The 14,711-nt window shown below is 47.5% G+C and overlaps 1 protein-coding gene across 1 annotated transcript in view; it reads right to left on the bottom strand.

Moving 5' to 3' along the window:
* Positions 1 to 6,209: 6,209 nt before the first annotated feature.
* FA2H (fatty acid 2-hydroxylase) overlaps positions 6,210 to 14,711 on the bottom strand; it is a 71,909-nt gene continuing 63,407 nt past the window's right edge. Inside the window, exons 6-7 of the mRNA XM_079988462.1 lie at positions 11,327 to 11,579; positions 6,210 to 10,413 (exon numbers count right to left, since the gene is read on the bottom strand). Coding sequence (XP_079844588.1) covers positions 10,334 to 10,413; positions 11,327 to 11,579 — 333 coding nt within the window. The 3' untranslated portion in view covers positions 6,210 to 10,333. The remainder of the gene's footprint in view (positions 10,414 to 11,326; positions 11,580 to 14,711) is intronic.

Here is a 14,711-nt window from a genome sequence, read left to right as displayed (position 1 = left end):
GCAAACTTGTTTCCTAAAATCTTTCGAAGCAAAAATGTGTTCTTTCCAGACAGCTTGTTTATTAAGCTTCTGCCCTGGTGTGGTATTCAGGTGTGATATTTGCAGAAGGTGGTTTGTTATGCAAGAGCTCCAAAGCAACTTTAATTGTGCAACCGGGATTTTCCAGGCTGCGGTTAATGCCCACCTAAAAATAGCAAAAGCCTGGAAGTGCCTGTAGCTAGCACTACAAGTAGAAACAATAACCTTAAAACTACTAGCAGAAAGTGATACTGCCTTAGCCATACATTATCATCATCATCATCATCATCATCATCATCATCATTATTACCATTGACGTGTTACTAGGCTTCTAAACCATCTCAAGGTGATTTACACACAGGGTGATAAAAAGCACTTAAAAACAACAACTAATACATTTAAAACAAGACTAAAACTCTGACAAACAGACACTCTTGGTAAAGATCCATCTATCAAGCTGGGAGGGAACGCGGGTGGCGCTGTGGGTAAAACCTCAGTGCCTAGGACTTGCTGATCGTATGGTCGGCAGTTCGAATCCCCGCGGCAGGGTGAGCTCCCATCTTTCGGTCCCAGCTCCTGCCCACCTAGCAGTTCGAAAGCACCCCTAAGCGCAAGTAGATAAATAGGTACCGCTTTATAGCGGGAAGGTAAACGGCATTTCCGTGTGCTGCGCTGGTGCTGGCTCGCCAGCTGCAGCTTCGTCACGCTGGCCACGTGACCCGGAAGTGACTTCGGACAGCGCTGGCTCCCGGCCTCTTAAGTGAGATGAGCGCACAACCCTAGAGTCGGACACGACTGGCCTGTATGGGCAGGGGTACCTTTACCTTTATCAAGCTGGTAACGCCTGTCAGAACAAAAATGCCTTCAGCCATTTCCAGAAAGTGCAGAGAGTGAGCTCTTGTCATAACTGGGCAGAAATGCTCTTGCACTGAATGGGAGCAGCCACACTGAAAGCCTTGCTCTGAGTTACTGCAGAGGTGGCTTCTGAGATGTTTGGAACTTGCTGGAGAAACTCTCCCACAGACCACAGGGATCTACTGGGTGTACAAGGGAAAAGGCCATCTCTCAATACCCCCATACCCTGCTCATCAAAGGTTTTTGAGAAAAGGTGGGTTTTTACAGCCTTCTTTTAAAATGTGAGAAATGGGCAGTGGAGACTGGTCCTCAGTCTTTCCTCAGTTAACCCATACCTGCCTCCCTACCTCCTTAAAATCAGTCCAGGGGATTTCAAGCCTTGGTTTTCAGCTTCCCCCTTCTCATCATTCTCAGTGTTCCCCTTCTAAAATTCACCAGGGAAAAGAATTAGTTGGCTCTGCCTGTCATTGGTTTCCCTGCCTTCTGCCCTACCCAACGGCCATTAACTACCATGGGAAATGAGGCCTGTCCAATGCCCACAAGAATGGCATGACATAATACTGGAGCCACCAGAGAGAAGGCCCCATTATGCCTTCTCACCAGTCTATTCACCTTTACCTGCAGGCTCTGAAGCAGGCAACCCCTCTGAGCTACATCTTATGGAAACCCACAAGACTATATATGGGCCTTTAAGTCGGAGATGCTCAGAATTCCGACATTTTATGTACACTTTACCTTAGGAGGTGCACTTCCGTACGCCTTACTCAGTGGAACAGCTGCATTGCAGAATTCAGAGATGTGTGAATTTTGAAGGATGGCTCTGTGTTTCATGGGGGTGCCTGTCCCCATGGTGTAGGGACCTGTCAGATGCTACAATCCACCAACAGTAGTGGTAATCTTAATAGGGGGTGTGACACTTCATATAGGGTTAGCTGTCTGTGCTCCTAACAGTCCTTTGTCAAACTCTCTCAATTTGACAAGTGTTATTAGGGAAGCTGCCTTTGGCCTCAGTGTTTTAGCAGGAGCCCCCCATGGAATGGTTTCAGTTCTTGATTCTGTAGTCAGGGTGTTGTACTGTAATTTCAACCCCCTTTGCCACAACCAATTGACCTAATAACAGTACTTACAATGAGTCACCACAAGATGGTGGTGGTATTCTATGTACATGGCTTTACAACACAACCTAGACACCTAGAGATACCATCACATTCTAACCTCTCCTAGCTGGTGAAACACACTTGCAGACACCACTAAAAATGCAGGTATAAAGTTCACTCAACAGGAGTCAGTGGAAAGGCAGAAAACAAAGGTTTACACTACTCCCCAAACAAATGCCTTGTCCAGAATCAGTTAGGGTGAACTTTGACACAGGGGAATTCACTTTGGAGTATCTGCCCCTAGTGCAGCTGCCTGCTTAGGATTGGTTTGTCCTTCCCCAGCACTCCTCCTTGTGTGAGAGGTGGGTGGCTGGGCAAATTGCATCCTCCAAATGACAGGCTTTGGACATGCGTCGGGGACACACACAGGTTGGGTCACCCCACGCTTAATTTGAGCTGGAGCTCAGCTCTAGATCCCATGTAGAGTCCCAGGGTCAAAGGTGAAGTTGTGCAAAAGAAATAGAAGAGAGTATTTCAGAGCTATTGATTAGGCACGGCCTTGAGACGAAAAAGAAAAACTCCCTTCTTACCATGTGGCACTTCCAGGAAGAACTGACGCCTGCTCTACACAAACACTTGAAAACACTAAATCAGCAATCTGTTTTCCTATGGATCCTTTGCTCTACAGTTCCCATCAGTCCCAGGCATCCCAGCAGAACGGTATCACGTTGGCATAGACAGCACTAAATCATTCTATGCATGCTCTGTATTTCCTCTTCTTTTCATTCACTCTTCCACTCCATCTTAAGATAGATGTCTGTCATTACCAAAACTCTTAAGTGTTTTTTTGCCCATAGATTATTCCAGTCTACCTCCTCAATTTCCCAACCTCATTCTATTCCACAGCCCCACTTTGCACCCCTATCTCACCCCCATGTCCATGCCTCCTCTCCTCTTCTCTTGTAGTAACCCCCCCCCCTTGAGCAGAAATCACCCCATGGTAATATCCTACATCTTCCTCCTCCCACACATTGCAGTGTGTGTGTGTGTGTGTGTGTGTGTGTGTGTGTGTGTGTAGAAAGCATCCTACTGCACAAAGGTACCATTTGCCCCACCCACTTTTGCTTCTGGCCCCTCCTACCACTGGCCTGTGGCCCCCAGAAGGTTGCACATAATGAAATGTGGCCCTCGGGCTGCAAAAGTTCTCCCATTTCTTCCCTACTATTAATTTTTGGGTTCTTGTTTTAATTTGAGGACCGTTTTTCCTCCTCTGCCTCATTTTACAACTTTGCCCAGTCACTGCTCAATCTGTGTAAAAGTCAATCAACTTTGCCCAGTCACTGCTCAGTTCTGTGTAAAATAAGCTGCTTGAGCAAAATTAAAGAGCCAACAAACTGGTTTTGCATGTATACAAAATTTTATGCATGTATGTGTATAAATTGTTATGGACTGTGTCAAAAGACAGCCACTGGTGTTGGGGAAAAACCTGCCCTCTGCATATATAAGGCCAGGCTTGTTTCCAGAAAGGTGCTTAAAGTAACACAGACCAAAGATGTCCAGGAGGAGATATTTAATATGGGGCGGAAGAGGGATGGGCTGCCCACCTCCTTGAAGGCTCCATTCTCTTGGGGGCAAGCCGATTTATCAGGAATCACATCCTGCATGCCAGCCACGGACAGTACCAAAGACCAAAGTGCTCTGGATTCATGGACCTGGAATAAAGCCCATCCCACTTCAATTTTCACCATGGCTACCACAGATTAGAATTCCCAGTCCTATGCAACTCCACTGTGTTGGATGGTCTTACTCAAGGTTTTTAAACTAGCTACCATTGCAGAAAGCAAGTGGAGTTTTTGTGTGTGTGCTGTTTCTCTATAGATTCAATTTCTAACCCACCTTCTTTCCCCCAAGGAACTCAAGGAGGCAGCACCCATCGGTTTTCCTCTCCCCCTTTGAATCCTCCAAACAACCCTGTGAGGTAGGCTAGGCAAAGAGACAACGACTGTCCCAGTGAGCTGAGGAGGGATTTGAAGCCTGATCTTGCAGGTCCTAGTCCATCACTCTGCATCAACGTTTCAAAAGCCTACCAGTTCGTTCTCTGGTTGCTTGGGGGTCGGGGGGAAGGACTCCTCTCCCCTCAAATCATACAACTAGGTGCTTTTTTTAAAAAAAGAGAAGAAACTGTTTTTTTGTCTGAAGAAACTTCTTCCACTACGTCCAAAGCAGCAGCAGCGGCGGGGTGGGGGTGGGGAGAACTGGGTTAAATGAGGAAACAAACAGGAACTCTGATGAGATGGGAAACTGAGCAGGGGAGCCACTTCTCAAACAATGGCTGGTGCTTCAACCAGTAAGGGCTGCTTTGCCTTCCGTAAAGTCTCAGGGGTGTGGAAGTCGGGTCTTTCTGTCATGGCTAAAGCAAACTTGTTCTACAGGCAATACAGATGTTTGGCCCATTTCAGCTGGGAAGGGTGTGTGGAGTGCTTGGAGGCACCTGAGGTTCTATGCAGAGCAAGCAAAGAGGTGGGCTGCCTCTGAGGGCAGGGAAATCCCAGGCCGCCATTTTCTTGATGCTTTAACCTAGGAGTTCTCAACCTGTAGGTCCCCAGATGATGTTGGACTACAACTCCCATCATCCCTGAGCTCTGGCCTTGCTAGCTAGGGGTGATGGGAGTTGTAGTCTAACAACATCTGGGGATCCACAGGTTGAGAAAGGCTGCTTTAACCCAAGCTTTGCAACCTAGGGTCCTCCAAACGTTTTGGGCTACAAAATAGAAGTGTGGGTTGTGGCTGATGGCAGCTGCTGCCCAAAACATCTGGAGGACACCAGGTTGGCGAAGGCTGCTTCAATCATGTAGAGGGTTGGGCCGGATGACCCCTTGGCTGTCTTCCAACACTACAGTTCTAGGATTGTATCACTGGCCTACCTGTTATTAAAAGCGCATTTTGCTTCCCAGAACCAAATATCACTTGTTGGCAGGAGGGGGGTGCATTTGCCTCTGCACGCCTGGCACCACTTGTGTACTCCATTTGTTGGAGCAAAAGGCCTCTAAGTGATGCACACTCAATAGGAACATGGGAAGCTGCTCTACAGAACAGCTAGTTCAATATCATCTGAACTCGGAGTCAGAAACATTCTTGAGCCTGAAGGCGGTATTCACTCTTGGCCAACATTCTGGGGTCCACATCCATAGGCAAGATGGGCAAAGCAATGGATGCAACTCTTACCTTTGTCCAGGTGATCACGTTCCAGGCGTGCAGGAACAAGAGGTTCTCTCTCTCTCTCTCTCTCTCTCTCTCTCTCTCTCTCTCTCTCTCCTTCTAGGCAAGCAAGAGGCATTTCAGGATGGAGAGAGAAAAGCCAAACATGCTTCTGGCAGCAGGTTGCCCAGTGATAGGCCAATGCCAGAGGGAGGCAACTTGAGAATGTATGAAAAGGGTTTCAGGCCAGGGACGTTCCCCGCCCCACATAAAAGAGGTGTTGGGGGTTGAACCTGGGATCTTCTGCATGCAGAGCAGGTGTTCTACCATGGGCTATGGCATGGGTAGGCAAACTAAGGCCCCGGGGCTGGATCCGGCCCAATCGTCTTCTAAATCCAGCCCGCTGATGGTCTGGGAATCAGCATGTTTTCAAATGAGTAGAATGTGTCTTTTTATTTAAAATGCATCTCTGGGTTATTTGTAGGGCATAGGAATCTATTCATTCCCCCCCAAAAAAATATAGTCCAGCCCCCCACAAGGTCTGAGGGACAGTGGACTGGCCCCCTGCTGCAAAAGTTTGCTGACCTCTGGGCTACGGCCTGCCCATAACCACCTGAACCCAGCCTGCAACCCCGAGCAGGGGTGCAATGTCAGAAGTCACAGCTACCACCTCTGCACTGGGGTCTCTGAGAAAAGGGAGATGAGAGGTGGCTAACAGTCTCTTTTTGCACTTCTCCTACCCTCTTTGCTTGGGTTGACTGCAGCAGCTGGCCACTGCGACAGCCTCATGGCAAGCTGCTGCAAGGCTCTCTTCTAGGTGATTCTGCTTCCAAAAGCTACAACAGACCCGCAACACGGCAGCCACAATTGCTCTGCTGCGCCTTCCCCCACCTCCCCTCTTCCAGAAGCAAATGTCTCAAGCATGTTGCCGCCACACACATGTCAACACTTCAAATGGTTTAATTTTTTCAACATATACATCATATCTATGTACAATTATGTTACGTCTACAATTTTATATAACTTCATCCTTATTTAAAAAAAATATATATCCTGCGGCAAACATGGAGGGAGGGCAAAGAGAAATCAGAAGGTTGGGTATAACCGAAAACAGTGACAAAATCCAGAACCCAGTGGGCATCTTTTTGCAATTGCCTTTACTGAAAGTCCAAAACTCCAGGTTAGTCGAGGTTTGCATAAATTCTTTCAGGCAAAAGGGCAGGGTAGCATAGAAAAGCTGACACACCATTAAAATTGACCTGACCAAACACAGATTTGGGAGTGGAGAGATGAAACAGTGGTGGAGAAGCTCACTTGTATTTGTGATTGTGGGCTGGAGAGGGGAAGCTGGTGGTGGCCCCAGAACCTGAAGACCTGAAGTCTTCCACAATCTAATTACTCAAAACTGGGACCCAGTAAGAGAGAGAGAGAGAGAGAGAGAGAGAGAGAGAGAGAGAGAGAGAGATATCACCACAGACTCAGGGCGTGTTCATATTACCGGCTTGTAATATAGTGAGGTTCTTTCCCCCATTCCCAGTGCATTAAGCAGCTTTACCACCCCCTCCAGATGTTCACATCAGCACAGCTTTGATTCCTTTGATGTCTTTACCCTATACAAAAGTGTTTGCACCTTGGCTAGAGACAAATTAACAACCGTTTGTGGACTCCAACTGGTATGAAGCCAGTTTGACAAACAACACATTGAACAGAAGTATCTTAGATCTGGATGCGTAATGTGCTTTGGATAATGCAGGGCAAACACAGATTAAGAACACCTCGTCCTTGAAACCCAACAAGTGCACAGTAAGCACTTGGAATGTGAACATTGCCTGGAAGGAGGAAGGGGTGTAATCTGCAGAGGCCTTGTAAGGACAGCTGCGCGTTGCCTTGGAAAAACCATCATGGCCTAACAGATGCTGCTGGGTTTGGAGTTCGCCCTCTTATGGGGATGGTGGAATCTCACCGGAGAGTTGGGGATCTAGAGGCCTAATATGGCTCAGGATACCTAAAGGACCACCTTCCCCCATATGAACCTGTCCAGAACCTGACATCATAAGTCTAAAGTCCTTCTCTGTGTCCTCCTTTCCAAGGACGCTCCGGACAGTGGCAGTCAGGGAGAGAGCAAAACTTTTTCCTGCAGTAGCCCCATCTGTGCAATGTTCTCCCTCTAATTATATCCCCATAATCTTCCCAGTGGAACAAGGGGAAGGAGCCTCTCCTGCCTCGTGTTGTGTGTAGACACTACAGAACCTCACAAGGCCATTGAACACATGAAAGCAGCACCAGAGGTAAAAAGAGGAAGAGAAGAAGGGACCACAATTTGGCACATCATCTAGCAAGTGGCTGCCATCGTCCTCCCTCTTTATCAGCACAAAGGACCACATTTGACACAGTTTTGTTGTGCACTGGCAGGGGAGAGAGGGAGAGCAAAATGATGACTCAAGGTTCATCCATGCTTACCTTTTGCCCCACTTTTTTCAGGCAGAGGTCCGCACTTTAAAGCTCCATGTCTGAGCACTCCTTTCTTTCTCCCCCCTCCCAGAGCTTCCCCAGCAAAAACTGCTCTGCAAAGCTGAAGTGCAACAAACAAGAATTTGTTCCCCCCCCCCCCCCCCGCAGACTGTTGTTTGCTCAGATTCAGTGCTAAAGAGCAGGTTTTCATGGAGAAAGCTCCAGAGCAACAAACCAACAAAAAGAGCAATCGCACACAGAGCTTTAAAGTGCAGACTATGCCTGGAAGGCATGCAGGAACAGTAAGTGTGAATAAGCCCTCAAAGGCCAAAGGGGGAGAGACCAGGAGACATTGCCTCTTCCAGAGGAGCCAGAAGATACCAACAGTGACCTCCCTGAATTACTGTGCAGTTAGACTATTTGTAGAGGGACAGCACTCTGCCCGCTCACCTTCCAGCAGAAGAAGGGTCTTGGAATCAGGTGCAGGAGAGCATCCTAGTCCTGGAGGGTGTCTCCCAGAAGAACCCTGCCAACTCTGCTCTCTTGACATAACCATCCCACCCCAATCCTGTGACTGGAGGTCACCACCTTCTGGCTCCTGGAGTCACTGGCAAAAACGACAAGGGAACAGGAGGCCACAACACCAAAGCATAGTCCAAGATGCTTACAGCAGCTTCCCCTTGCATAGAAAAACATAACGAGCAGGATTAGAGCAGGGCTAGCCTGCTGCATGGCAAGTTGGAACTTCAGGGAACATTCCTGGAGGGCATCACATCTTAGGCCACCTTCCAGACCACCTGCTTATTATGCATTCATCCTGATTTGTTTGCAAGGAGGTTGTACAACTTTTCATCAAGGAATGTTTACCCACATTCAGCATTGTATTCTGTTACTTTCCTTATTGCAAAACCCCCCCACAAAAAACCACCCATTTTTGGGGAGGTTTGTTGCACAAAATTTGGAGGTTTGTTGTGCAAAAGTGCCAAATCCGCTTCAGCTGTGGTTCAATCCCAACCACAAACCAGCATCTTCCTAAAGTGCCCTTATAGGTCTGAGAAGGTGGGATGAGGATGCTGCTGGCAAGGACAAGTGGATCTGGGACTGCAAATTGTGTGCCTGATGCGGCCAGAGTCCAACTATGGTAAGTCTTCTTCCCAAAGGGTGGCCAATGAACAAAGGATGAACAAATTCTTCATCACTGCCTCTGGGAAAAACCACCTCCCCTTTTACAATAAACAGCAGGCCAGTTAATGTTGCAAAAATGACATACTGTAGAATTATACAAAAAACAATGTTGCTCTTCGTTTCTGTAATTATTGCCTGCAATTATCCCTACACTGGACTAAGTATTTGATTTTATTGCACTTCGTGTATAACAGTTATGGATCTCTGACAGTTTCTCAAATGTCACGGTTAAGGTACATGGCACATCAAGTGAAGGCTGCCATCCCATTAAAGGAGGAGAAGTAAGGCACATCAGTAGGTTCAGAATACAGCTCATTGACAGCCCAGTGTGGTTTTGCAGATTAATCAGATTGTGAATACTGTAGTGTATACAAAGCAAAGCTGAAGTCAGTTGACCCAGTATGATTTTCTGAGGATTCCTAGGCAGCGTCTTTTTGGACAGATGTTGGCTTTTTGCATTTGACTCAAGCAGGACTGTTTTTTGCATAAATGAATTTCTGCAATATGCAATCTGTGGCAATTTATCTGTCATTTTTCTGGAAGGGGCTCGCCCTTCTTTCTGTTTTCTTGCTTGCCTGGTTTTGCTTTAAAATCCCACCTCTGCCTACCAACTTCAGTCTGCATCCAAGTCAGTCCCCAAACTCAAGCAGTTCCAAATCAGGCTATGTACTACAATCTCACTTCACCCCCAAATTCTGGGATGAGAAGTTACATTAGTAATGGAATAGGGACCAGTCAGGGACTCTTTGGTGCCAGATCCTCCATCTTTGGACAGGGAGATACACTTGATGACCTCTTAAATAACTTCTAGCTCCGGTGGCTTGTATCCAGCCACTTGCATAGCAAATCCAGAACCCACAGGGCTCTGCTCTAAAGAGATCAGAATCACACTGAGCGTAAAAGGGGTGGCCATTCCGCACACCTGGTGCCAGCTTGTGGGAAATCAGCAGTCTTTTCCCCTAGTGATTCCCCTGGAGAGATCAGCCAAGTAGGTGGCATGCAACAAGCTGGACTTAGACCACTGCCCATTGTCTACACAGAAAGGATGCCAACAGGTTGCACCATTATGCAATCCTGCACCCACCACCCAAACACCATGCTAGATATCAGGAATACTAAGAGCCAGAGCAGTTTGCCTACCGCTCAACACATCACAGGATACCAGTCCTCCAAGTCAGCTGTGGCATGTGCTCAACAATGAAACTCTTACACGTGTCTAAAACCAGAGTTCTACTTTGATCTCAAGGTGCTGAGCTGGGCAGAGTTTGCCCCTTGCCATTGCATCCTGCCTAAGACACTCAGCAACACCACCTTGGTCTTCCCTCTCCATTAGTCTTTGCAGGGCTCCTTCCAGAAGGTCACCTGCACAGCAGAACCATGTTACAAAGAAGCAGCACAGCAGAAGGACAGTCCCCTCTCTCCTCAGGTCCCAGGCTTCCAAGCTCTGCAGAGTCCCTGGGGGCGGCATACGAGGCTTGCAAGAGGAAAGCAAAACAGGAGCCAAAGACCATGCAGGAGAGTAACGGGTGCTAGTCTTCCTTCTCAGGGGTTTCCTCTGGGATCAGCGTCTGAAACGGATGGTCCCAGAATTTGCTGGTGATGCCAAAGCCTGAAACAGGGAAGACAGAGAGGTGTAGAGTTAAGTCAAGGCATTGGAGGCTTCCGTCAGGGCTCTTCCGGTTTCCAGTTGCCCTGTTTATGCAGCAGTCTTCCTGATTTGCTTGCACGAAGCTTATGCAGTGGTTAGACTAATGCTGGTCTTTATTAACCATTCATTCAGGTTTCATTGTAGGGCAGTTAGACAAAACGAGCATTTGTCCAGATTTAATTTAGTGGTGCTTATAAGCCTTCCTATTGATCATCTGTGCATCCTAGATTCTTTCAATGTTCACCCCAACACATTCCAAACCACACCACACCATGTCTGCTTCTTTTCTAAAGTGGATTTGTTGTGCTCAGGTGACAGAGCACTTTAATCGTGGAAACCTAAAGTTCCAGAATGCACTTGAATCCTTCCCACAAAATAGTGGCCACCTGGAGGCTCCACCAGCTAGTTTTGGCATTTAGCAACCTTGAGAGATCAGCAGGAAGGGAGCAAAAGTCCCCTCCATTTTGTTTTTATTTTATGGATTCATTTTTTAAAAAACAGTACCTGCTTTTTCTTAACACTACCCCAAAACTATTCAGACCAGGATGGGGAACTTGTGGCCCCCCAGATATTGTTGGATTCACAAGAAGTGATCTGCCAGATCAGGCCAGTGCCCCATCTAGTCCACCATCTTGTTTTCACAGTGGCCAACCAGATTCCCCAAAGGGAAACCAGCAAGTGGTACCTGAGCCCAAGAGCCCTCTCCCCTCTTGCAGTTTCCAGCAGCTGGTATTCGAACTATTGTGGCTAGTAGCAGGCAAGGCCAGTGGTTAGGGATGATGGGAGCTGTAGTCCAACAACACTGGGGGAGGGGGCATAGGCTCCTATTCCTGTGGTAGCAGCTGTTCAGGAGGCAAAATCCCCCCTCCATTACCTGCGTTCTGGTGTTCAAAATGGTGCTTCACATGGTACGCTTTCAACTCATACAAGTAGCTGCCTTTCTTTGGTGACCCATAATGCAAGTAATAGTGCATCATGTCATAGACAACGTAGCCGAAGAGCCCCCCGACGAAGAGGGAGGTCCCAAATGCTTCAGGAAATACAACTCTGGCGAGAACGTAGAAAAAGGCAATGACCAGGGATGATGGTGCAGGTGGAAAGACCAGGCGAGATCCATCAAATGGAGACTGAAAGAGAATCGCGGTGGAGCAGAATTAGTTACTAGTAGTTTAACTGACACCATTGATGCTGAGGGACATCCCATGGTTTGGAGTCAAAATACTCATGATGCAGAAGAGCAGAAATGAGTTCCAATGGCTGGACTTGGCTGACATTGTAAACCACAGTTTAGCACAACCACTGGCCATGTCAGTTTGCGGCTGATGGGAGCTGCAGTCCAGCAACATCTGGAGGGTCTCATGTCCCTCATTCCTAGGTTTAATGGAAACAAGCCACACCTTCTGAAGCTTTTGCTTATGTCTTTGATTACCTGAAGTTTATGTCAGAAGCTGGAGTCAGGAGTAAGTCAGCAATAAAAGACACCAGTGTCCATGAAATTTACTCTTTATTCAAAAAACCCAAAACAGTGCAGGCCTAGCATTCACAGAAAGTCTTCCCAGTAGGACTTGCCCCAGTGAAGAAGTTGCGAGGACTGAAGGTCCCTGCCTTCCCACCGCTCTCTAAGACTTCTCCCCTGCTTCCTTCCCCAGCAGCCTAAGGCTCTGTTGTCTTGCTTCTCCTTGCTCTGTCCTCTACATTTTTCTGTCTGTCCAGGGGGAGGGGAGATGGTCTCAACAGGATGGGAGACTCCCTGGATTCTTCAGCAGCTTGCCTCATCTCTATCTGCTGGCCGCCCTCCTCTCCTGCCTTGGATTCTGGACTGCTTTCTACCCCAGCCTCATCCTGCTCACAAAACCCTGTTGCCTCTTCAGCTTCCGACACCTCCCTTCTCAGTCTGCTTCCTCTTCTCCCTCTGACCACTCATTGTCATCCCACCACCAGTTCCCTGGCTCTGAACCTTCTACCCTTAGGAGTTCCTTTGGGGATTCCCCCGCTGGTGCCTCCTCCCAGCACTCCTCTGCATCCAGCCAGTCCATGGCAGTTTAGCATTACACCTGAACCCTAAACTGTGGTGAATCCTAACTATGGTTTGTTCAAAGAAGCCAGCTTCATAGTTAATGTGTTGGAGTTAACTTGTTTCAAACGAACCACAGTTTCAGACAAACCTTAAGTTTGTCGGGTTCAGGCAAAATGGCAAGCGGTGCTTAATCAGAACAGAAGCTTCTGGACACCTCTGCACAGGTACGCCAGTCAAGGAGAGAAGAGGGGCTGCAGATGGTTCCCATGATAAACTAAAGTTTATCATGACATTCAAATGCAGCCACTCTGGGTATTTGTGGGTGGAAGGGAGGAGGTGTTACTGAAAACACTCACTGCTTTAACGCAGGAAAACATACTTATTTCCTGGGGGCTTAAAGTGCGCCAACCCACACAATGCATGCTCAAGTGCTAGCCTGTGTGCATTCCTCGAATGCTGCACCCACCATTTTTCTTCTGCTGCCTCCCAGAGAGAAACATAAGAAAGCTGCCTTATGCAGAGTCAGGCTGTTGGCCCCAAAAGCCCAGTATTTTCTATACAGGCTGGGAGCGGCTCCCTAAGGTTTCAAATGGGGATCATTCTGGCTTGGGCCCAGGCCACCTGTAATATCGTATCTGCTGCTATGATCCTGCCTGGGTGCAAAGATCCCCATGTGAGCCCCTTCTCTCAGTCCCATCCACACTGGAGGCACAATTGGTGGTGTAAAGAGGGAGAGAGAGACTTTTCTGTTGCTGCTCCCCTGTTACAGAATTCCCTTCCAAGAGAAGTTGGAGTGGCTCCCTCTTTGTTACCCTCCCAGCAGGCAACCTTCCTGTTCAGACACACCTTTGGAAACTAAGGTGCAGGTGATGCAGTTGTCAGGGCAAACTGGATTTTAACTGTTTGTTCTAAATGTACTTCAATTATTCTTTTTTGCTTAAGTTTGTTTTCATCGCTTTTTATTTTATAACCTTGTTTATAAATGTTGTAAGCCTCCTGGAATCCCAGCTGGGGAGGAACGGGCGACATAAATACATTAAAAAGGATCACAGGACCACAGAATTGTAGCGTTGGAAGGGACACCAAGGACACCAAGGGCCATCTAGTCCAAACCCTGCAATGTAGGAATCCTGTCCACAGCCATCCCGGGGTGGGCTAAAATCACCAACCTTCTGTACAGTGGTAATCTTTCTTTGCCTGACCTGAAGATCCCAAGAATTGAACCTGGGAGCTCTTGCACACACCACTCAGTTCTACCTTAACCTCAACTAAGAAACTTCCTTATACAGAGGTGGACCATTGGTTTTGTCTCTACACTGACTGGCAGAAGCTCTCCAGGGGTTCAGACAGAGCTTTCCCCCCAGCCCTACCTGGTGATGCTGAGGATTGAGGATGGGACCTTTTGCATGTAAAGCACATCCTCTGCCACTAAGCTATGGCCCGCTTAGGAACTGCATCTGGCCAGCGGGCCAGTTCTAGAAGTGGATTGACTTCAAAAGAAAGACCAGGAGATTGCTCTGAGTGTGCTCCTGATTTCTTCTTTGCAGCCATGGCTTTAATTTAAGCCAGGGTCGCAACAGAAGATTCTTGCCCAAAGAGGATCTTGCATTTGGCTCTGAATCTGATGCAGAAGGTTAGCCCCGCTTCCGTTGGGGATATGCTCCACCTGTTGGAAGGTCCCAATTGGCACCAGAGGCAAGTTCTGCTCTAATAGTTCCATTACAGACACAAGAGTTACCTGCCCCCACATGCGATGTCACTTCAGGTGGGCATGCCAGGGGGAGCAGAGAAACCCCTTTGTGTGCCAAATTTCTTTCTTTTTTTAAAAAATAATAATTATTATTATTTTAAAGTCTTCATTAAACATTTCACATATTTATACATCAGTGTACTATATTACAATTTATACCCCATCCCATACAAAAGAAAAGTAAAAATACAAGAAAATTAAAACAAAAAGAGACCTAAAATAGACTTCTGATTGTTCTCAAAAAAAGCTAAATCTCTTGTGTGCCAAATTCACAATGCTAGCAGGCCTCCTGCAGCCCTTGGCCCAGAGGTTTCCCCACGCATACTGTGGAAAGAGACAAGGGCTCGCCTTGTGAAATAGACCACATCCATTTGCATGGGGTAGCTGAATTCAGTCTGGAGTTCCTTCCCACACAAGGTAGTTTCAGTGCTCAGGAAGGCTGTTGCTCCGAGTGACAGCCTTCTTTTTTTCCAGCTGCTGCCTCATGGCATT

The sequence above is a fragment of the Podarcis cretensis genome (assembly GCF_951804945.1).
Source record: "Podarcis cretensis genome assembly, chromosome: 8".
NCBI lineage: Eukaryota > Metazoa > Chordata > Lepidosauria > Squamata > Lacertidae > Podarcis > Podarcis cretensis.
Note: the sequence above shows the minus strand (reverse complement) of the source record. Positions and strands in the feature narration are given on the sequence as shown.